This window comes from Oryctolagus cuniculus, chromosome 2 (assembly GCF_964237555.1).
Source record: "Oryctolagus cuniculus chromosome 2, mOryCun1.1, whole genome shotgun sequence".
NCBI lineage: Eukaryota > Metazoa > Chordata > Mammalia > Lagomorpha > Leporidae > Oryctolagus > Oryctolagus cuniculus.
In genome coordinates, this window is record NC_091433.1 from 33,344,405 (window position 1) to 33,366,460 (window position 22,056).

The 22,056-nt window shown below is 42.5% G+C and overlaps 1 protein-coding gene across 3 annotated transcripts; it reads left to right on the plus strand.

The window, feature by feature from the left end:
- The first annotated feature begins 2 nt into the window (after positions 1–2).
- Positions 3–20,187, plus strand: LIAS (lipoic acid synthetase). 3 transcript variants are annotated; one of them, XM_002709274.5, is made up of 11 exons: positions 3–204; positions 1,559–1,731; positions 2,544–2,637; positions 3,896–3,976; positions 5,364–5,520; positions 5,607–5,664; positions 7,727–7,855; positions 10,997–11,142; positions 14,154–14,224; positions 14,988–15,099; positions 18,521–20,187. In XM_002709274.5, the coding sequence occupies exons 1-11, from the start codon at positions 160–162 to the stop codon at positions 18,577–18,579; spliced, it is 1,125 nt and encodes a 374-aa protein (XP_002709320.1). In that variant the 5' UTR covers positions 3–159; the 3' UTR covers positions 18,580–20,187. The 3 variants fall into 3 exon arrangements, with proteins under 3 accessions (XP_002709320.1, XP_051698430.1, XP_051698431.1); XM_051842470.2 differs by lacking the exon at positions 7,727–7,855 and having other exon boundaries at positions 49–204; XM_051842471.2 differs by lacking the exons at positions 2,544–2,637; positions 5,364–5,520; positions 5,607–5,664 and having other exon boundaries at positions 51–204.
- The last annotated feature ends 1,869 nt before the right edge of the window (positions 20,188–22,056 follow it).

Here is a 22,056-nt window from a genome sequence, read left to right on the forward strand (position 1 = left end):
TCATGAATGTGCGACGCCACCGAAAACTAAAGCAGCCAATCGCGGAGCAGCTCATGTTGCTCTGGCTCAAGTGCTTCGTCATAAGCCGAGCGACGGAGTGTCGACCTGTCCTTTCTGTGTTTTTTGTGATCCTCCCATCCTGTTAAGGCTAAAAAGGGGATGTCTCTACGCTGCGGGGACGCCGCCCGCACCCTGGGGCCCCGGGTGAGCGGTGGGGCGAATAGGGTGCGGGTGCGGGGTGTGGGGCTCCCATCCCTTCAGCTCGCAATGATAAAGGCCAATGCTTGTTGATCGATCACTTTTTTTTTTTTTAACATTCATTTTATTTATTTGAAAGGCAGAGTTACAGAGAGACAGAGGGAGACAGAGAGACACAGAGAGAGGTCTTCCATATGCTGGTTCACTCCCTAATTTGCCGCAATAGCGGCTGCGCCTGTCGGGAGCCAGGAGCTTCTTCCGGGTCTCCCACGTGGGTGCAGGGGCCGGAGAAGTTGGACCATCCTCTTCTGGTTTCCCAGGCCAAGGCCGAGAGCTGGAGCGGAAGTAGTGTAGTGGGGACTCCAAGGAGCGCCCCATTGGGATGCCAACGTAGCAGGCGGCGACTTTACTCGCTATGCCACGATGCCGGCCCCCACCCGTGACTACTGGAAACATTTTTCATGTCAACTTTTTTAATGCCCCCTACTATCCTGTGAGGTAGATTCTCTGGTATTGGTTGGTTTGAGGGTCTCTCTGGGCTGGCACCTAGAGCTTCTTTCTGCTTAGAGTGGTTTGCACCCTCTATTGGAGCATTGCAAAGGAACATCCCAAGTAGCTGCTGATATTGGGATCATCCCGTGTGTTACACGCCACCCCAGCTGCTAGGAACCCAGAGGAAACTACCCTCCAAAACTGCAGGCACGGACTAGTGCAGTACCACGGGCGCTATCTGTGGAATTCACTGTGCTTTGTAGGGTGTTAGGTATCCTGTGCAAAAATGGGTCAGATCTGGAAGCCAATTACCATGGTTTCCGATACTCAACAAATGCCCCCGGCTGCTGCTTTTCCGATTCAGCTCTCTGCTGTGGCGTGGGAAAGCAGTGGAGGATGGCCCAAGTCCTTGGGCCCCTGCGCCCGCGTGGGAGACCTGGAAGAAGCTCCTGGCTCCTGGTTTTGGATCAGGCACAGCTCTGGCCATTGAGGCCATCTGGGGAGTGAACCAGCGGATGGAAGTCCTTTCTCTCTGTCTCTCCCTCTCACTGTCTATAACTCTACCTCTCAAATAAATAGATAAAAAATCTTAAAAAAAGACACACCTGTAGTACCTGTTAAGTACATAAAAATGTGACGTATTAGGCACAGGTTTCTTAAGTTATTCCAAAAAGAAGTTAATTTCTGTTTCCTTTAGGTTTGGTTCCCTGTAGAGTCATCTTGAATCTTGGATTCTGATCTCCTGGGCAGTTGGAGCTCCTAAATAATTTGACACAATCCCCAATCAGTTCTTTAACTTTCCTTTTCAGGTTAAAACAAAGTATTCCAGAACCCAGTGAATGAGTGTCATTAATGACTTTTTCTTTAGGTTTTTGGAAGATATTTATGCAGCCCAGTCAGAACATTAAGTTCTTTGCCAGATAAAAAGAAAGAATTTCTACAGAATGGACCAGACCTTCAAGATTTTCTCTCTGGGGATCTTGCAGATAAGAGCACCTGGGATGAATACAAAGGAAACTTAAAACGCCAGAAAGGAGAACGGTAACTGAAATGATTTTACTGTCCCATTCCTTCTTTGTGCATTATTTGTAGCTATATTTAAGTAAAAATCTTTAGAAAGAAGTGATGTGTGAGTTTAGTGACTGGAATCTTTTTCTTTTCTCGGTGGCCTGTAACATTTTTCCTTCAACTTTTCTAGGCTCTACCCATCTTGCACTCTCACCTCACTGTTTTCTTCCCAGCATTGGCTTTCTTTAGAAAGTGAAGGTTATCACCTTGCTACTAATTTATTAGACCTTGATAAACTTTAAATTGTTATTGGATATTGATTTAACTTATTGCTTCTCCCAATTTACACGGGACCTGTGAATTTCTAATTTAAAAGGATGGTGAGGGAATTCCGTGTAGAGGGCAAACTGTTGTGGCAAACACTTCCACTGGTAGTCCAGGGCAAGCTACAGATACACAGCCCCACTCCAAATTTTAGATTTTTTTAAAAATAAATACCATAAAATCTAGAATGTGGCAAATAAGGCACAGTTGGCATCCCTTCTCACTCTGAATATGTGTAGTACTTTTGGGGGGGTAATATTCGTTGGGAATGAGATATTCAAAATCTTTCCCATTCTTTGTGCCTTTGTAAAAGAGACATAAACCTGTTATGGGTATTTTCTAGAATGGTTTGAGGAAGCCTAAATTTGATTCTTTGTTCTTGTTGCTATGAGAGAAATTAGAACGTTACTCCAGGATTATGGAAAGCAGTTTTAACTAGGAATTCTAATAGAGCAAAGTAACCTCAGTGATGAGTAAGTGGCAGCGTATTTATTAATAGAATGATGTTTGGCTTCCCTTAGGTTAAGACTTCCTCCCTGGCTAAAGACAGAGATTCCCATAGGGAAAAATTACAATAAACTGAAAAATACACTGCGGAATTTAAATCTCCATACAGTAAGTTGCCAAAGCTTTAACTTCCTCTACTAAAGCCATATCATTCATTCTTATTTGTATCTTAAAAATAAGTATATAAATTACAGCAAGGAAAGTGAGTAAAAGGTGTTAAGTGAACATTACCACCAGTAGTGGAAATTCATTTAAAATAATTTTTTCCTGCAAGAGAGATGAAAGGTAGTTGTATTTTTTGTTATATTTAATAGTACAAAAAAACCAAAGACTTCCTTGAAACTTGGGGACCAAGAATTTTTTGTTTGTTTTATGTTACAAATTAAGTATGTGTTGGGAAAAGTATAAAATTAAAGTGAAAATGTATCATAAACACAATCCAAATATTAACCTCCCCACTTTAACTGTTCAATACATATCTTTTTTTTATTTAAAGATTTATTTATTTATTTGAAAGTCAGAGTTACACACAGAGAGGAGAGGCAGAGAGATGTCTTCCATCTGCTGGTTCACTCCCCAACTGGCTACAACAGCTGGAGCTGTGCCAATCCGAAGCCAGAAGCCAGGAGCTTCTTCTGGGTCTCCCACATAGGTGCAGGGCCCAAGGACTTGGGCCATCTTCTACTGCTTTCTCATGCCATAGCAGAGAGCTGTATCGGAAGTGGAGCAGCCAGGACTCGAACCAGTGTCAATATGGGATGTGAGCTGAATTGGAAATGGAGCAGCCAGGACTTGAACCAGTGCCAATATGGGATGCCAGGACTTTGGGCAGCAGCTTTACCTGCTACGCCACAGCACCGGCCCCTCAATACATATCTTTTCATATTTTTCATTACAGTTTTCAATTTTGAGATGGGATCCTAATGCAGTTTGGCATTTTAAAATAGGTTGTCAACAACGGGCAGTTGAAACTGTAATCAAGGGGTTGGTGTTGTGGTACAACAGATTGGGCCTCTGCTTGAGGCACCCACATCCCTCTCATCTCAGAGCGCCTGGTTTGAGCCCCAGCTTCCCAACCAGGTGATGCGGTCCAGAGAGAGCAGATGATGGCTCAAGTATTGGGCTCCTGCCACCCACATGAGAGGCTGGATGGAGCTCCAGGCTCCTGGCTTCAGTCTGGCTCAGCCCTGGCTTTTGCGGGCATTTGGGGAGTGAATCAGTGGATAGAAAATCTCTGGCTCATTCTCTCTATGTTACTCTGCTTTTCAAATAAATAATTTTTTTTCTAGATGTGTAATCATTAACTGTTCTGTTCAGTGGATGGGTATTGCCAACCTGATTGTGTTCTGCTCCCTTTCACCCACAGGTATGTGAGGAAGCCCGCTGTCCCAACATTGGAGAGTGTTGGGGAGGTGGCGAGTATGCCACTGCCACAGCCACAATCATGGTGAGGCCAGCCTCAACTCAAAGCTTTCGTTTGGAAACTGGAAGGGAATATTTTCTATCTTTCTTCTAAAAACGCACATTAGGAATCTCTGGTTGGACATTACATATCACATAAGAGTTTGTTAAAACTGTGAAGAAAAAAGTCTGACAGAGGGGCCAGTGTTGTGGTACTTTGGGTTAAACCAATGCCTGCAATGCTGGCATCCCATATGAGCACTGTTCAAGTCCTGGCTGCTCCACTTCTGAACTAGCTCTCTACTAATGTGCCTGGGAAAGCAGCAGAAGATGGCCTAAGTACTTGGGCCCCTGCACCCATATGGGAGACCAGATGAAGTGCCTCACTCCTGGCTTCCTCCAAGCCCATTCCTAGCCAGTGTGGTCATTTGGGATTGAACCAGCGGATGGAAGATCTTTGTCTCTTCCTCTGTCTGTAATTTGTCTTTCAAAAAAATTAATTAATTAAAAAAGAAAAATCTGACAGAATAATACCAAATGCTGAGGTCTTAGCCTTCTCTTAATAAATCTAGTATTGATTCTTCGTCTGTCTTATAGTTGATCATGTGCTGCCTTCCGCTAACTCTCCTATTAATTTTGGAAATATTTTTATTGTTTAGTATTTTATGTTTCTGTTCCATCTATTTAATAAGAAAGAACTGTGCTTTCTGCTTAACTCCCAGAGACCTGCACATGGATGGGTTAATTGAGTATTTTATGTCTCTTTAAATCCAATGTATTAAGCAGATGCAAAGGAATCTTTATAACCTATTTTATGTTATAAGCTATGACAATACTCACCTCCAGTTTGAGAATAGAATTTAACAGTACCTTTCAATCTCGATGTCTACCCACCAAACTGTATTAGAATGTCATTTTTATTACTTTTGATTTTTATTTATTTGAGAGAGATCAGACAGATCTCCCGCCCATTGGGTCACTCCCCAAACACCTGGGGTTCTGGCAGGCTGAAGCTAGGAGCTGAGGACTCAATCCATGTCTCCCACATGGGTGTCAGGGAGCTGAGTACTTGAGTCATCACCCACAAGTTCACAGGGTGCACATTAGCAGGAAGCTGGACTTGGAAGTGGAAACAGGACCTGAACCCAGGCACTCTGATAGGCGATGTGGGTGTCCCAAGTGGCATTTTCACCACTGCGCCAAACACCCGCCCCAGGATCCCATTTTTAAACGTAAATTATATCCCTTCTCATCCCCCCACCATTTCCTCTTCCCTTAATACTATTCTTAAATCTGAGTTTATTTTTGCCCTTTTTTTCTAGTTTTACTACATGTATTTGTATTCAATTGTATGCATTCTTAGTGATTTGCTTTATTCTGTCAACCCTATTTTGATGAAGGTGATCTATTTGGCTGTAACATCTCTATTCTAGTTGATGGGTGACACGTGTACCAGAGGTTGCAGATTTTGTTCTGTTAAGACTGCAAGAAACCCCCCTCCACTGGATGCCAATGAGCCCTACAATACTGCAAAGGCCATTGCAGAGTGGGGTCTGGATTATGTTGTCCTGACATCTGTGGATCGCGATGGTTAGTGTGACATCATGCCTCCCCTGGAAACTGGCTTTTACTAAATTGTCAAATAGCCTTGAGTGGAAGATTCTTTTCTTTTCCAGATATGCCTGATGGGGGAGCAGAACACATTGCAAAGACTGTATCATACATTAAAGAAAGGTACTTGTTTTTTGCTTTTGTCAGTGTAAGCTTAGGACCTTCTTGGACCCATATAAATTCAGTTTGTCTCAAGTTTTACCTTAAAGCAGTGGTTTCTAACCTCCCAGTAATCTCTGCTCCCTTCTCCAGAAAAAGCACGTCTGTGTGCTCAGATGGGCAATTGCAGAAGCTTCTAGCGAATCAGTAGCACAGGTGTAGCTATTCCCAATAGTCCACTGGACCCTACTTCATATTTAAGTAGTAGTTTAAACTTTGAGTGATTTCCTTTAAGAAGTTCAAAACTGCAGTGTTCTTAGCATTGATTTTTAAGAACTCTTCATCTGAAAATAGTTAGAATGAGATAAGCTCCAACATTATTTAAATTTAAAAGTTCTGATATAGATTTTATCCCTTGGGAATTTTCCCCATAATCCATGTTTGCATTTATATTTGAATCCCATGCTTTTGAAAAAGAGCCATGCTCACTTCCCACAGCTCAGTGCTTGTTGGTAATTCCTAAATACAATTTGATTTCTGGTTTTAATAGGTCATTTAAAAAAACTGTTGTAGCCTACTCAGTTTATTTTTTTTTTATTTATTTTTATTTATTTGAAAAGCAGAGTTAAAGATAGCGATAGAGCCAGAGAGAGAGGGAGAGAGAGAGGTCTTCCATCCACTGGTTCACTCCCCAAATGGCTGCAACGACCAGAGCTGAGCTGATCCGAAGCCAGGAGCCAGGAGCTTCTTCTGTGTCTCCCACGTGGGTGCAGGGGAACAAGGACTTGGGCCATCTTCCACTGCTTTCCCAGGCTATAGCAGAAAGCTGTATTGGAAGTGGAATAGCCAGGACTCGAACTGGAGCCCATATGGGATGCCAGCACTACAGGCTGGGGCTTTAACCCTCTGCACAACAGCACCAGCCCCTACTCAGTTTATTTCAAAAGGCACTAAGGAGTCTCAATTTGCAGTTAAAAAACTGAGTCATGTAATGATACGTTCTTTCTCATCTCTTCTGTTGGTGAGAGGCCTACCCACTCTTTCTATCTGTTCTCTCCCAGCAGCTCCAGACACTTTGTCACTGGACTTGTGCAAAAATCGCCAGCTGTCCCAATCATTTCTGTTAGCTTCAAAGGGAAGAGCTCTGTGACCTAGTTCACATTATACTGCTTGGATGGAGAGAGAGAGCCACAATATGAATAGAAGATTAATGTTTAGCTTGTGTGTCATTTAAGCAAAGCCCCATGACTCAGCAAGCCTGAAAAATAGTTGTAAAACCTACAGCAGTTGTGAAATATTTGCCTTAAAAAGGGAGAAGGGTGCCATTCGATGACTTGTAAAAGAAATCAAAGTTGAAACAAATAATACTTACATTTACACGTTAAATGTCCCGATTCACTTGATAATTTGTTTAATGTTTTAATATTTCATCTTAACTTTTTGAAACAAGGTCATTGTTTAAAAGCATACATTAGACTTAGAAGTCCAGATAATCTCCAGTTTTATTCTGATCATTATTTGCATGCAGATGTGTTTTAAACACGATGTTCATATCATTTGATGTTCTGGAGTTTTGGTTTGGTTTTCATATAATGGTTCACACACGAACATTTTTGTGTTTTCTTGGCAAAGTCCCAGTATTACTGTGTTGAAACTGATCCTGGGCCAGCGCCGCGTCTCACTAGGCTAATCCTCTGCCTTGCGGCGCCGGCACACCGGGTTCTAGTCCCGGTCGGGACGCCGGATTCTGTCCCGGTTGCCCCTCTTCCAGGCCAGCTCTCTGCTGTGGCCCGGGAGTGCAGTGGAGGATGGCCCAGGTGCTTGGGCCCTGCACCCCATGGGAGACCAGGAGAAGTACCTGGCTCCTGCCATCGGATCAGCGCGGTGCGCAGGCCACGGCAGCCATTGGAGGGTGAACCAACGGCAAAGGAAGACCTTTCTCTGTCTCTCTCTCACTGTCCACTCTGCCTGTCCAAAAAAAAAAAAAAAAAAAGCTGATCCTGAATGGGTGTTGATAATTTCTGTTGGGAGCAACAGTTCTGGCCATTCTTTTCCTCATTTTGATACTTATCTTTTTCCCTCCTAGGAATCCAAAAATTCTCGTGGAGTGTCTCACCCCTGATTTCCGAGGAGATCTGAAAGCAATAGAGAAAGTTGCTCTGTCGGGATTAGATGTGTACGCACATAACGTAGAAACAGTTCCAGAATTACAGAGGTGATTATGTGTACAGAGGAATTGGGGAAGTTAAAGAGTCAGGAGAGTCTATTTTTCTCATTCTCATTTTTTTTTTTCAGTGGCAAACATTGCATTTGACTTTTACAAAGTGAGCTCTTGTTTTTAAACAGACCCCAATGAATGTCAGAAAAATCAGAAAGTATAGCCAATGAAAAGTGTGAACACCACCCCTGCTTCTACCCAGTAATATCACTTATTCACATCTTAGTGTTTATGTTTCTGGGTATGTGTAAATATATACAATAAGGCATGAGTAACAGATATCATCAGGTTACTATGTGTCTATGTATGGTTTTTTAAAATTTTATTTATTTATTTACATTTTTATTTGAAAGGTAAAGAGACAGAGAAAGACACAGAGAGAGATGTTTCATCTGCTGATCCCTCCCCAAATACGTGCAACACTGGGCTGGGTCAGGCCAAAGCCAGGAGCCTAGAACTCAATCTGGGTCTCCTGTGTAGGTAACAGGGACCCAATTATTTGAGCCATTATATGCTGCCTCCTGGGGTGCATGTTAAAGCTAGAATCAGAAGCAGAACTGGTAGCTGAACCTAGGCACTCTAGTGTGAAATGTAGAAATCTCAAGCTGTGTCTTCCTTTTTTTTTTTTTTTTTTTTTTAAGATTTATTTATTTATTTGAAAGGCAGAGTTAGAGACAGAAAAGGGGAGATCTTCCATCTGCTGGGTCACTACCCAAATGGCCACAACAGCTAGGGGTGGGCCAGGCCGAAGCCAGGAACAGGGAGCTTCGTTGGAGTCTCCCAGTTGGGTGGCAGGGGCTGAACCACTCATGCCATCTCCCTTTTCTTTCCCAGGCCACTTGGTAGGGACGTAGATTGGAAGTGGAGCACCTGGGACAGGAACCGGCACCCTTATGTGCCAGCATCTCAGGCAGCTGCTTAATCCACTACACCACAATGCCGACCCTCCCCAAACAATGCCTTAAAGCCCACTCCACTGGGGCTAGCGCTGTGGCATAGTGGGTGAAGCTGCCCCCTGCAATGCCAGTATCCCATATGGGTGCCAGTTGAGTCCTGGCTGCTCCACTTCTGATCCAGCTCTCTGCTATGGCCTGGGAAAGCAGCAGAAGATGGCTCAAGTTCTTGGGCCTGGGCACCCATGTGGGAGACCTGGAAGAAGCCTCTGCCTCCTGCCTTTGGATAGGTGCAGCTCCGGCCGTTTTGGCCAACTGGGGAGTGAACCAGCGGTTGGAAGGTCTCTCTCCCTCTCTGTGTAACTCTGACTTTCAAATAAATAAATAAATCTAAAAAAAGTGCACTCCACTAAGTACGGATTTTTTTTTAATATATGTTTTAATATACATATGCGCATCTTTTTTCTTTTTGAATAAATAGTATGTTGCAAATGCCAGTATTATTTTTTTCAAAGAAGAGTTTGGAAGAGTGAAAAATTACCCTGGAGCAATTGCTTTGGCTATAATTTGAAAGAAAAGACCTTAAAAATATATTTGATGCCAGTATGAGGGAATCTCAAAAAGTCTGTGGAAAAATGGAATTAAAAGATAAATTTGTTTTAGTGTGAAAAATTTTTGAAAGCCAGAGTGAGCATTTAGCCTGGCAGAGAAGACACATGCATCCCACACTAGAGCACCTGGGTTTGGTGCCTGGCTCCACTCCTGATTGCAGCTTCCTGCTATTGTGCATCCTTCGAGGCACCCCAGGATGGCTCAAGTAGCTGGGTGCCTGCCACCCACATGGGAGATCCAGATTGAGTTTCATGCTCCTGCCTCCTGTTCTAGGCATTTGAAAAGTGAACTGGCAGTTGGAAGCTCTCTGTCTCCTACCATGTCTCTGCCTCTCAAAAAAAAAAAAAAAAAAAAAATTGAAATCACTTATTGTTTTGTCATATGTATTTTTCATGCACTTTTTGAAGACACCCTGTATGCATGAATTTCAAAAAATTTTTTGCCAAAACATTTTCCAGAAACTTTTTGAAGTATCCTTATATGTGCAATAATGGTGCAGAAGCATCGCTCACCTGCATTTTTAAACCCTTTTTAAAATGTGGACACTATTTACATTGCCTAATGATTTTAGTAGGTAGGTATAATTAAGACTATTTCACATGATGAATGTATTCAAATTTCAGGAAAAATGAAAATTATTTTACATTTCAGGCAAGATTAATATTGTTTAACTTTAGTAAACTATTTAGCAGTGATTTTGTTTGATTGTACACATTATTCTACATCACAGAACTGAAAGAAATTACAGTAAACAACCAATATTTCCATGAAGTCCTAAATATGCAGGTGCATAGCTTAAATTCAAAGGAAAAATCCTTTAAAATAGGACTGTAACTGAGTTTTTTGGTTATTTTAAAATTCACAAGTGTGCTTCTTTTGTACCCTGTGAACTAATCTCTGATTAAAATAAGCAAACAGATCAATTACAGAAAATAAAGCTGCTTTCTAATTCAAATGAATGCTAGGTTAACATCAACAGCTTTGGGCCTTTGGGCTTTCTTGCTATTTAAGCCATGGTTTGGCCTTCACTGAAGTCCAGCAAGGAGCCAGGGCCAACCTTGTCATGATGTCACCAGCAGTGGGTGCCAATTTCCCTGGTTTCAGTCAAGAAACATTATCCTTTCCAGTGAAAATTCCAGAATCATGCATTTCTTTACCCAAGAGAAGGCAGTGTCGTGTACCTGCCAGCAGAGGGCAGTTTAGGAAGGAATTGAACATAAAAGTTTCAGCCCTCTAACTGTGGGTTCAGATTAGTTTTTTTCTTTGTTCAGGGTCGAAATTGTCTTTCTTCTGCTCTTTTCCCCTTCTCTTTTGATTACCCCTTATGATCATTAATTTTTGGCCACAGAATTCTGGTTTGTAAGTACATAAACCCAAAATGATTTTTTCCTTTCTAGTTTTCTCCTGCCCAGCTTGTGAGGGCTTAAAGACTGACAGACCTAGGGAGCCCACCGAGGCCTCGTTTTCTCCCCCAAGTCAGCAGTTAGGCATACATGCACAAATGCTGCCGCTGAACCCTATGATGTAACATAATGTCCGCCATGTACTTTCCTGCTCTCTCCAGTCGTTTGCATAACTGTGCTCTTGGTTGAACTTGTCATTCTTGCTGACAACACCCCTGCTCTTTTCCAAGGAAAGTTCGGGATCCCCGAGCGAATTTTGACCAGTCGCTACGTGTTCTGAAACACGCCAAGGAGGTTCAGCCTGATGTTATTTCTAAAACGTCTATAATGTTGGGTTTAGGCGAGAATGATGAGCAAGTATATGCAACAATGAAAGGTAAAGAAACTGAAAAGCAAAAACTCTTTCCCATTTATTTAAGCAGGGGTGGGGCAACATGCAGGCCACGGGAGCTATTAGACCCATGGAGCCGTTTGGTCTGATCCTGCCAAGGCAACCACATGTAGGGCTAGATATTCAGTAAATCCATAGCTGGCTAATTTTTTTGTTTTAAAAAGATTTATGTATTTATTTGAAAGGCAGAGTTATGGTGAAGGAGAGACAGGGAAATTCTTCCATCCGCTGATTCACTCCCCAAATGGCTACAACCACTGAAGCTGAGCCGGTCTAGAGGCAGGAGCCAGGAGCTTCTTCCAGGTCTCCCACAGGGGTTCAGGGGCCCAAGCACTTAGGCCATCTGCTGCTTTTCTAGGCACATTAGAGGGAGCTGAATCAGAAATAGAGCCTCTGGGACTCAAACTGGCACCTGTATGAGATGTAGGCACTGCAGGCAGTGGCTTTACCCACTATGCTGCCGTGCCATCCCGTAGCAGGCTAATTTTAAGTTGATAATTTTGTATGGCCTGTGGATGATGTTATAAATACCCAAATAGCCTGCGACAGGAAAGGTCCCCACTCCTGATTTAACGTAACAGCAGGAAGTCCACTTTGAAGACCCTGATAAATCGACCCTTCCTCTATGGTCTCTGTGCAAGTGCTAAGAGCACGGTATGTAGTGAACAGCAGCATGAAAAGGAAAGGAAGTAGATTTTCTTAGAACTTCACGGAATGTCACACGTGGAGACAGTGTGCATCCCATTGATTCCCCCATCCAGTGACCGTGGTTTCATCCGTCTCTCTTGTTCTGTCATTTGACTGTTTTTGAGAGCCAGACATTAACAATGCATAAATAATTAACACCAACCCAGGCCTTGTGAGGAGAACTTGCTTGTGAACTTGACATGTAACATGGTGTGCTTTGGATTTGGCTGAACCTTAGTCCCACAAGTCCATTTGCTTTGTGATTCTTGCACTTTCTTAACCCTTTAAATGTGAAAAGTTTTTATTTTACATGAGGGTCCTTGGCCTACTTGCAGTTATGAAAGGTCTACAAAAAGTTAATGGAAAATGCGTATTGTGAAAAAATATGAATGCCTTTGAAATGCCTTTGAAAACTTTCTTAGTTTATTTATTTGAAAGTTAAAGAGACAGAAATCAATCTCTTATCTCTGGTTCCCTCCCCAAATATCCACAACTGGTGAGGCTGGCCCAGGAACCAGGAGCCAGAAGGCAAGAACTCAGTCTGGGTCTCTCAGATGGGTGGCAGAGACTCAACTTCATGAGTCATCATTGGCTGTCTTCTAGAGGGTGCATTAGCAGGAAGCTGAAATTGGGAATACAGCCAGGCTCAAACCCAGCACTCCAATATGGGCTGCAGATGTCCCAAGTAGCATCTTAATTATTATGCCAGTTGCTAGCACTGTAGATTTATCTTTTTTTTAACTTTTATTAAATAAATATAAATTTCCAAAGTACAACTTTTGGATTATAGTGGCTTTTTCCCCCCATAACCACTCTCCCACCTGCAACCATCCCATCTCCCACTCCCTCTCCCATCGCATTCTTCATCAAGATTCATTTTCAATTATCTTTATATACAGAAGATCAATTTAGTATATACTAAGTAAAGATTTCAACAGTTTGCACCCACACAGAAACACAAAGTATAAAGTACTGTTTGAATACTAGTTATGATTTATCTTTTTTTAATACTTATTTTTTATTTATTTCAAAGAGAAAGGTCTTCCATCCGCTGGTTCACTCCCCAAATGACAGCAATGGCAGGAGATTGGCCTATCCGAAGACAGAAGACAGGAATGTCTTCTGGGTCTCACATAAGGGTGCAGGGGCCCAAGAACTTGGTCCATCTTCTACTGCTTTCCCAGGCCATAGCAGAGAGCTGGATCGGAAGTGGTGCAGCTGGGACTCAAACCAGTGCTCATATGGGATGCCAGCACTGCAGGTGGCAGCTTTACCTGCTATGCCACAGTGTTGGCACCAGATTTATCTTTTAATTTCATTTTTTTCCACTAACTTACCCTTGTATTTAGTGATTCAAAGAGTAATAAGTTCAAATAGTAAATAAAACTTTTATGTTATCAATGCATACAGTTTATTATTAGAAAGATTCCAGGGCCAACGCTGTGGTATAGAAGGCTAAGCCTCTGCCTGCAGTGCCAGCATCTCATACGGGCACCGACTGGAGTCCTGGCTGCTTCACTTCCGATCCAGCTCCCTGCTAACGTGCCTGGGAAAGCAACAGAGAATGGCCCAAGTTCTTGGGCTCCTGTACCCATGTGGGAGACCCAGAAGAAGCTCCTGGCTCTTGGCTTGGGCCTGGCCCAGCCACTGCCATCGTGGCCAATTACGGAGTGAACCAGCAGATGGAAGATCTCTCTCTCTCTCTTTCTCAGCCTCTCTTTCTCTCTCTATCTCTGCCTTTCGGATAAATAAATACATTGTTTTTAAAAAAAAAGATTCTGATATTTCAGAGGCCTAATCCCATGCCTCCCACCCAGCACATCTTTTTTTTTTTTTTTTTTTTACAGGCAGAGTGGACAGTGAGAGAGAGACAGAGAGAAAGGTCTTCTTTTTCCGTTGGTTCACCCCCGCAGTGGCCACTGTGTCCAGCGCACCGCACCGATCCGAAGCCAGGAGCCAGGTGCTTCTCCTGGTCTCCCATGCGGGTGTAGGGCCCAAGCACTTGGGCCATCCTCCACGGCCTTCCTGGGCCACAGTAGAGAGCTGGCCTGGAAGAGGAGCAACTGGGACAGAATCCGGCGCTACAGGCAGAGGATTAGCCTATTGAGCCGTGGCGCTGGCCCCAGCACATCTTACATATTGAATAAAAGCCTAATATAGCATGTTTGGCCCAGCTCAGGCTATTATTGCCATTTGGGGAAGTGAACCAGCAGATGGAAGACCTCTCTCTGTAACTCTGTCTCTCAAATAAATAAATAAATCTTTTTTTAAAAAATGCTTGCTAATATAATATGTGCTTTTTCCCCTAGCACTTCGTGAAGCAGATGTGGACTGTTTAACTTTAGGGCAATATATGCAACCAACAAAGCGTCACCTTAAGGTACCTTATCTCAAATTGATAAATACTTCTTGGCAATATTAATTAAATCTTCATCGCCCACAGGTATTCAGAAACTGGGGGCTTTTTAGTATAATGTTCCATGTATATTTGTAAGTCCCAGTTTCCATTTTATTATCTGCAGAGAGCAGCTACTCTGGTGCTTCTTTGCTGGCCCCCAGATTGTACAGTTGAAGTGAAGCAATAGAAAAAGCATTAAAAAGTTGGAACATTGTACTCGGTCACGCTCGGTGATCTGGTGATTTGCCTTAGAGTTACGTGAGAGCCAGCCATGAAGTAAGAAAACCAGTCTTTCTGTTTCTGTAGTGGACATTCATGCATTCATTCAGGCAGCTTGTGCTGAGTGTGACTGTGTGCCAGTCACAATGCTAGGCAGGAAGTATCAGATGAGTGAGATAGTTTTGTCCTCAGGAATCCTATGGGCATGACTAATTCTTGATTATGCCTATTAATCAATGAAGGGAAAACATAATCTCATTTTCTCCCTCTGTCCTTTGAATAGCTAATGTAGTACACGATAGGTTTCCCCTCTCTCATTCCCTGTAAGCCCCTTCTGATAGAAAGGCCAACTAGTAACCAGTAGACACTGGGTCAGAGAAGAGGGAGGGGCAGAAGGCCCGGGGGAGGGGCCTGCATAAGGGAAGGAGTGGAAAGCATTGTGAGTCGGTGGGGATGGGGTTTCCATAGAACCCGAATTATTTAGGGCAATTCTGGCATCTGATCGGAAGTACTCATTTCAATCTAGGTTGAAGAATATATTACTCCTGAGAAGTTCAAATACTGGGAAAAAGTAGGAAATGAACTTGGATTTCATTATACTGCAAGTGGCCCTTTGGTGCGTTCTTCATATAAAGCAGGTATGTTGGAGCACAGGAGATGGTTTTATTGAGGCCGCTAGCTTTCCACGCTAAGTTCCACCCAAACCACCAGCCCTCTCAGGCAGATTCTGTGAACGTAGCTGTCGTGCGGGGGGCGTGGAGGGAGGTGTTTGTGACATCTCTAGGCGCTTTGCTCCTTCAGGGTCCTATTAGAATATTATGGGGAAGTTTCTCCTAAACCTCATCTGTTCACAAAACTAACTCCTGCTCCTGATACAACTCAACAACTATGCAAAAGCAGAAACAATAAGTTCATTATTTTATTTTGGGTGAGTTTCAGTTGTAGTTTATTCAGAAATGACAAAGCATGTCAGGCATATAATGATTCTCTGAAAAATGTAGATTCATTTGAAAATAATGCCATCTGCAACTCCAGTCTCCCTGATTTCCAATCAGTTTAAGCACTGAAAAGAATTTGATAACATTGCTGCTCGCACCATTAATTTCTTTGTATTTTTCCCCTCAGAGGCAACAAAAAAGAATCCATATTACCATTTTTTCTTATGGAAATTTTTAGTGGTTTCACCAGATACAGTGTGATTTTTCACCTTTGAAATTTCAGTTCTTATTTTGATCAGTTGCTTGAGCTAATTTATTAAAATAAGAGCATTTTCCAAGGGATTAAAAAGTCACTTGATAATGGCCTTCAGGTCATAAGAACACACTCAGTTTAATCTAAAAATGTTTCTGGCGGGGCAGACATTTGGGGCGCAGTTGCACTGCTGCTGGGGGACCTGTGCCCACAGAAGAGGGCCTGGGTCTGGGTCCCAGCTCTGCTTCTGATCCCAGCTTTTCTGCTAATGCTGTCCCTGGAAGGCAGCAGGTAATGGCTCAATTAGTTGGGTCCCTGCAAGCCATGTGGGAGACCTGGATTGAATTCCAGGCTCCTGGCTTTAGCATGGCCTGGCCCTGGCTGTTGCAGGAATTTGGGGAGTGAAACAACGATAGAAGATTTCTGCCTGTGTCTCTGCCTTTCAAATGAATAAATAAAAATATAAAAAATTAATAAAGTATGTTCTTGTCCCTGTCAGTTGGACTTAACACTTAAGTGATTGTTAGGAATAAGCGGCTAGGTATTTTTAGATATGTCTAAAGTATGTCATTATAATCTTTTTTTTTTTTTTTTTGGACAGGCAGAGTGGACAGTGAGAGAGAGAGACAGAGAGAAAGGTCTTCCTTTGCCGTTGGTTCACTCTCCAGTGGCCGCCGCGGCCAGCGCGCTGCGGCCGGCGCACCGCGCTGATCCGATGGCAGGAGCCAGGAGCCAGGTGCTTTTCCTGGTCTCCCATGGGGTGCAGGGCCCAAGCACCTGGGCCATCCTCCACTGCACTCCCGGGCCACAGCAGAGAGCTGGCCTGGAAGAGGGGCAACCGGGACAGAATCCGGCACCCTGACCGGGACTAGAACCCGGTGTGCCGGCGCCACTAGGCGGAGGATTAGCCCAGTGAGCCACGGCGCCGGCCTGTCATTATAATCTTTTAAAGATTGCCTTAGATATCGGAATTTGAATCATAGGTATGTTTAAATTTGGCATGAATTCCATTTGAACAAATTAATAATGCTCAAGTATTAGTAACATTCAGAGTGATCCTATAAGGATCCTATAAGGATCACTAACAACTTATCCTGGTTGTAAAGCCCAAGAATTTGATTCCACATCTACTGCCAGGGCATGGGGTCTTTGAACACCAGTGATTCCTGGTGATTTAGTCGTTAGACAGTCCTGCTGGCACGTTAAAAACACCTGTAAAGATGAAAACCGATATCAGCTGCTGGAGTGGATGTTTTTGTTTTCTCCCTCTCACTCTCTCTTTTTTTTTTTTTTTTAAAGGAAAATCTGTCTAACATTATCTAGGCAGTGCATGATGGCCTTTTTTTTTTTTTTTTTTTTTGAGATTTATTTTATTTGAAATCAGAATTACACAGAGAGAGGAGAGGGAGAGGGAGAGGGAGAGAGAGAGAGAGAGAGAGGTCTTCCATCTGATGGTTCACTCCCCAGTTGGCCACAATGGCCAGAGCTGTGCCAATCTGAAGCCAGGAGCCAGGTGCTTCCTCCACATCTCCCATGCAGGTGCAGGGGCCCAAGGACTTGGGCCATCTTCTACTGCATTCCCAGGCCATAGCAGAGAGCTGGATACGATGGACTTTTTAATGATTTTTTTTTTTTACTCCAAGTAAAGATTGGATTCATGTATGTGGGGCATTAGCCTCAGATGATGAACTACATGTTGGTTTTACTCCCACCAGATTGGTATGAGGTGTTGGAGCTGCACGGGTGACGTGGCTGAGTTATCAGCCTTGGGCATTCTTGGTGATGGTGCATAGGTATCGTCATCACCGTTCTATTCCTATGTGGAAGCTGACGAAGAGAAGTTAATCAGAGTCCTCATAAACTCAGGCCTTCTGGGCCGCGATCTGCCAGTTAGCACTGAGCTGGAACAGGATGGACCGAATGGAACCCTGATGGCCTGAAAAGTAACAGTGCCCCTCTGAGCAGCTCATGTGCCGCGCAGGGCACAGCTCAGGCAGTGAGAGAAAGCCCATTAGAAGCGAAAGCTCTGGCTTCCCTGGAGGGGATGAGCTACAGAGATCCCATCAGATGAGTCTGCTCAGCTGCGACAAGCCTGTTTTATAAACATCATGTCCTGGCTAATAACGCTGCACAGTTGTTCTCTCAAATGAATTTTGCCAACAGCAATACTTTGTCGGTGATGAGGAATTGATAGTGCACATAAAATAGGAAAAGATGTGCAGAAGCATGCCATTGATACAAGAGGGTGGCCCTTTATAATACTGGGTTACTAGAAAGAATAGTGGTAGAGACCACAGTGATAAATAATTTTTAAAAACAGTGACTAATTGTATAGGAAAATATTAGAATGATTAGGAAATAATCTTTTAAGTATAGGAAATTTTAGAAAAATGTTAGCCTTCATATTTAAAAAAAAAATTTCTTTATTTGAAAGGCAGAGTTACAGGGGTGGGGGAGGAACAGAGAGACAGAGACAGATCCTGCATTCACTGGTTCACTCCTCAAATGGTTGCCATGATGGGTTGAACCAAGCCAAAGCCAGGAGCCAGGTGCTCCTTTCTGGTCTTTCCTGTGGTTGGCAGGGTCCTAAGCACTTGAACCATCCTCTGCTGCCCTCCCAGGCACATAAGCAGGGAAGTGGACTGGAAGTGAAGTAGCTGGGACTCGAACTGGTACCCACATATGGGACACTGATGTTACAAATGCAGCCCGACTTGCTGTGCCACAATACCAGCCCCTACCACTCATTTGAGAAAAGAGAAATGCCAGTAAAAATAAGTCTTCCCTAGAAGGAAAACACAAATGTAATATTGAAATAGTCTTATTTTTTTTTGAAATTGATAGTATGTTTTCATTGTTCCTAAATAGGTGAATTTTTCCTGAAAAATCTAGTGGCTAAAAGAAAACAAAAGCCCTCTAAACCTTAAAGAAGACCTTCAGGATCAAGGAAATTTTAAAAATTTGCTTCCAGGTGGTGCCAAATGTGGTGCCAGAATGCCTAGCCTTCAGTGGACGTACTCCAACTCTTTCTGCTTTAAGGAAACTATCAGTAAGCTGTGTGTATTTCATTATGATCATTCATTTGACTTGTAGAACATCTTTTTTGTCCCAATAAGCAGTTGCTTGCTGTGATATAGTCATAAAACATTTTTATGACTTTGCTGTTAGCATAATAATTTAGAAATACATTAAAAACTTCCAGATTTTTTAAGCCACTTTTATTTATGCATCATCATCATAGTTTATTTAGGAAAAATGTAAAAGCAAAGTCTCCTGTGTTACAGCGATGAGCAGCATGGATGAGCCTGTGATCAGTTCACGTAGGATGAACCTACAACATCATCGGGGTAATTTGAAAAGGCTTGGGATTTTGAATGTTGATTCTTTACATGGGTGCAACAGCTTCAGGCCCTGCAAAATAGCTTTACACTACTCATTTAGTGCCTGTGTGAAACAGGACACTGGAGCTTGTCAAAGGCACAGAAATGTAACCCATGTCATCGTAACCCTTGTTTGTCTAGTAGCTTGCTAAATCCACATGTACTATCCCAGTGATTCCTCTTCTTCCTAAACTACTTTGGAGAAGCAATTGTATTTCAGGTAATAACCTGAAGAAGGTATTTCTTTCCAACAAATTAATACTCAAATTTATCTTCTGACTCTGAATCCTGTTTTTCTGCTCATTCTACATTTCTCAAAGGAAAATTGTAGATTGCTATATTGTAAGATATATAGGTAGCCAAGGTTTTTTGGGGGCACTTTTAAAGAAAAGTACCAGTGTTTGTTATAAAAGTAATATATAGCTTTGGAAATTAGTTACATTTTAATTTAACCTAGAGAAGGATTTATATGCTTGCCTTAGAGATCCTAATAAATTTTACTGCATGATCTTAACCCCATCAACTTTAAACACTACAGAGACCTAAAAACTTACTCCCCAGGAAAAACTGGCTTGCTTTCCAGACTCCGGCTGTATAACATAATCTCAACGCTTCCTCACAGTTAGGCCTTTGGCAGAGTGTACGCTGATAGTAATGAAATATTTTTAGCAGGAGATTCACTTTGTCAAATGAAATGATAAAACTCCAGTATGAAATATTTAAATAACATTTTATTAGCACAAATGTATGTTAACATTGCAGATTTATAATTTTTATTTATTCTGTATATAAAAGTAGTGAATCATAAAATGAAGCTATGAACAGCAGGGGATGTTGGTTTTTGAAGTTGAATCACAAATAATGACATCCTGACTTGTTACTCATTCGCCCATTACTGCATAACTGACCGTTATATCCTGACTGGAACGTGTATGAGCAAGTGTCTGGTCTCGCTGGCCCCCTAAGTGTGGCGAGCATCTGCTGGACAGTGTCCTCCCTCGCACAGCTGTCCAAGAGTAGACAGACTTGACTTTTAAAAGGACAGGTCAGAGATGTTTAAATGCACAGATAGGGCAGGAAGTATATATGAACATCGGACAGTGCAAGTTAAAACATCAGTGGTCTCCAATGTATTAAAATTTGGTATGTAATATACTTCAATGTGTGTGTGATCTTTTTCTTGTGTAGCACAAATGGCATTTGGTTTTAAAAAATGAAAGCTATAAAGGCACATAATTTTTTAAAAAATAGGGTACAGAGCAGTAACATTCCTTGCCCTTGTTCTCTCCAAGCAGTTCTTTAGAGAAAAACACCCCTACCCTGCCTTATTTTAAACTCTCAGGCAAAGAGACAGACTGGCGTGGGTAAACACAAGGCTGCCCTGCAGTCCACCTCTGGGTGGGATGAGATTATTCAAGCGGAAGACCTACAGTGAGGACCTGGTTTCTCTTCCACCTCCTTTGAGGCGGAGCCTCTGCTGTTATGCTGGGTGGGGCCAGAAATTTCTTGAAATCTCTGTCTTGACCAGTCATGGCCCCTCCTAGTCTCTTAGTTTTATTGCATCCTGTTTTTCCCCTCCCTGTGATCTAATGTAATGGGGTCCTCAGAGGGAGAGGATTTAAATGCCATATTGTCCAAGAACGCTGCTTGGGTTTTTTTTTTTCTCATGACTAGTTATTTTCTGTTTTCATTACCATTTTCTCTTTCATTAGTACATAAAAGTACATATTTATAGAGTACAATGTAATATTTCAACACATTTAATGGTGTGCACTGATCAAACTGGGATAATTAGCATTCCATCTCCTTATAATTTATATCTAGAGCCTTTAAGCTCCTGTCGTCTACTTCATAAAATGTCCAACAGGCACTGTGAACTGCAGTCACCCTGTGTCATGAGACGCTAGGATTTATTTCTTCTACCTCCCTGGGTTTTGGGACCCATTATCCATCAGTGCCCTGTCTTCCTGCTCACCTGCCCTTCCCAGACACTAGTACTAGTCTACTCTTCTTTGAGATCAGCTGTTATAGCTTCCACACCTGAGAGAGACGTGTGGCATTTTTCCTTCTGTGTCTGGCTTATTTTATGTAACATAATATGCAGCTTTGTAGATAGTTTTATATGTATACTCTATGTATATGTGTGTGTGTGTATATACTTAAATATATCTATATATTTATATATACATAAACCATTCATTTGCATGATCCCTGGAACACCTCTGTAGATATTTAGGCCATAGTTTGAAAACCATTGGTAGCAGGGCCAGCGCTGTGGTGTAGTGGGTAAAGCTACCGCCTTCAATACCAGCACCCCATATGGATGCTAATGCGCCTGGGAAAGCAGCAGAAGATAGCTCAAGTCTTTAGGAGACCTGGAAGAAACTCCTGGCTCCTGGCTTTGGAGTGGCACAGCTCTGGCCATTGCAGAGCAAACCATCTGGGGAGCGAACCAGTGGATGGAAGATCTGTTTCTTTGTCTCTTCCTCTCCCTTGGTCTCTGTTAAATATGTCTTTCAAATAAATAAATCTTTAACAACAAAAGAAAAGAAAATTCTTGGAAGAGAACGAGTTAACATGTAATTTTCACTTGACACTTCTGTGTTTTGCCATCGTGCAGGCTTGGTCATTAGTCTTAGGAAAACTAACATATCTAGCTGTTTTCTAAGTTTAGTATTAATAAATAAAATATATCACCTACTTCTGTGTTTCCAAAAGTCTAATCACTCTTGTACAACCTTCATAATTTTTGCCCTATCTGGATGGGAACTATAGTTGTGTGTGTGTATGTATATATACATACACACAATATAACAATAAACTGACCTTTTTTGTCTTTGTAAGATTATTTGAAAGGCAGTTACACAGATAAAGAAGGAGAGGCAGAGAGAAAGCGGTCTTCCATCCTCTGGTTCAATCCACAGATGGCTGCAATGGTTGGAGTTGTGCTGATCTGAAGCCAGGAGCCAGGGGCTTCTTCTGGGTCTCCCATGTGGGTGCAGGGGCCCAAGGACTTGGGCCATC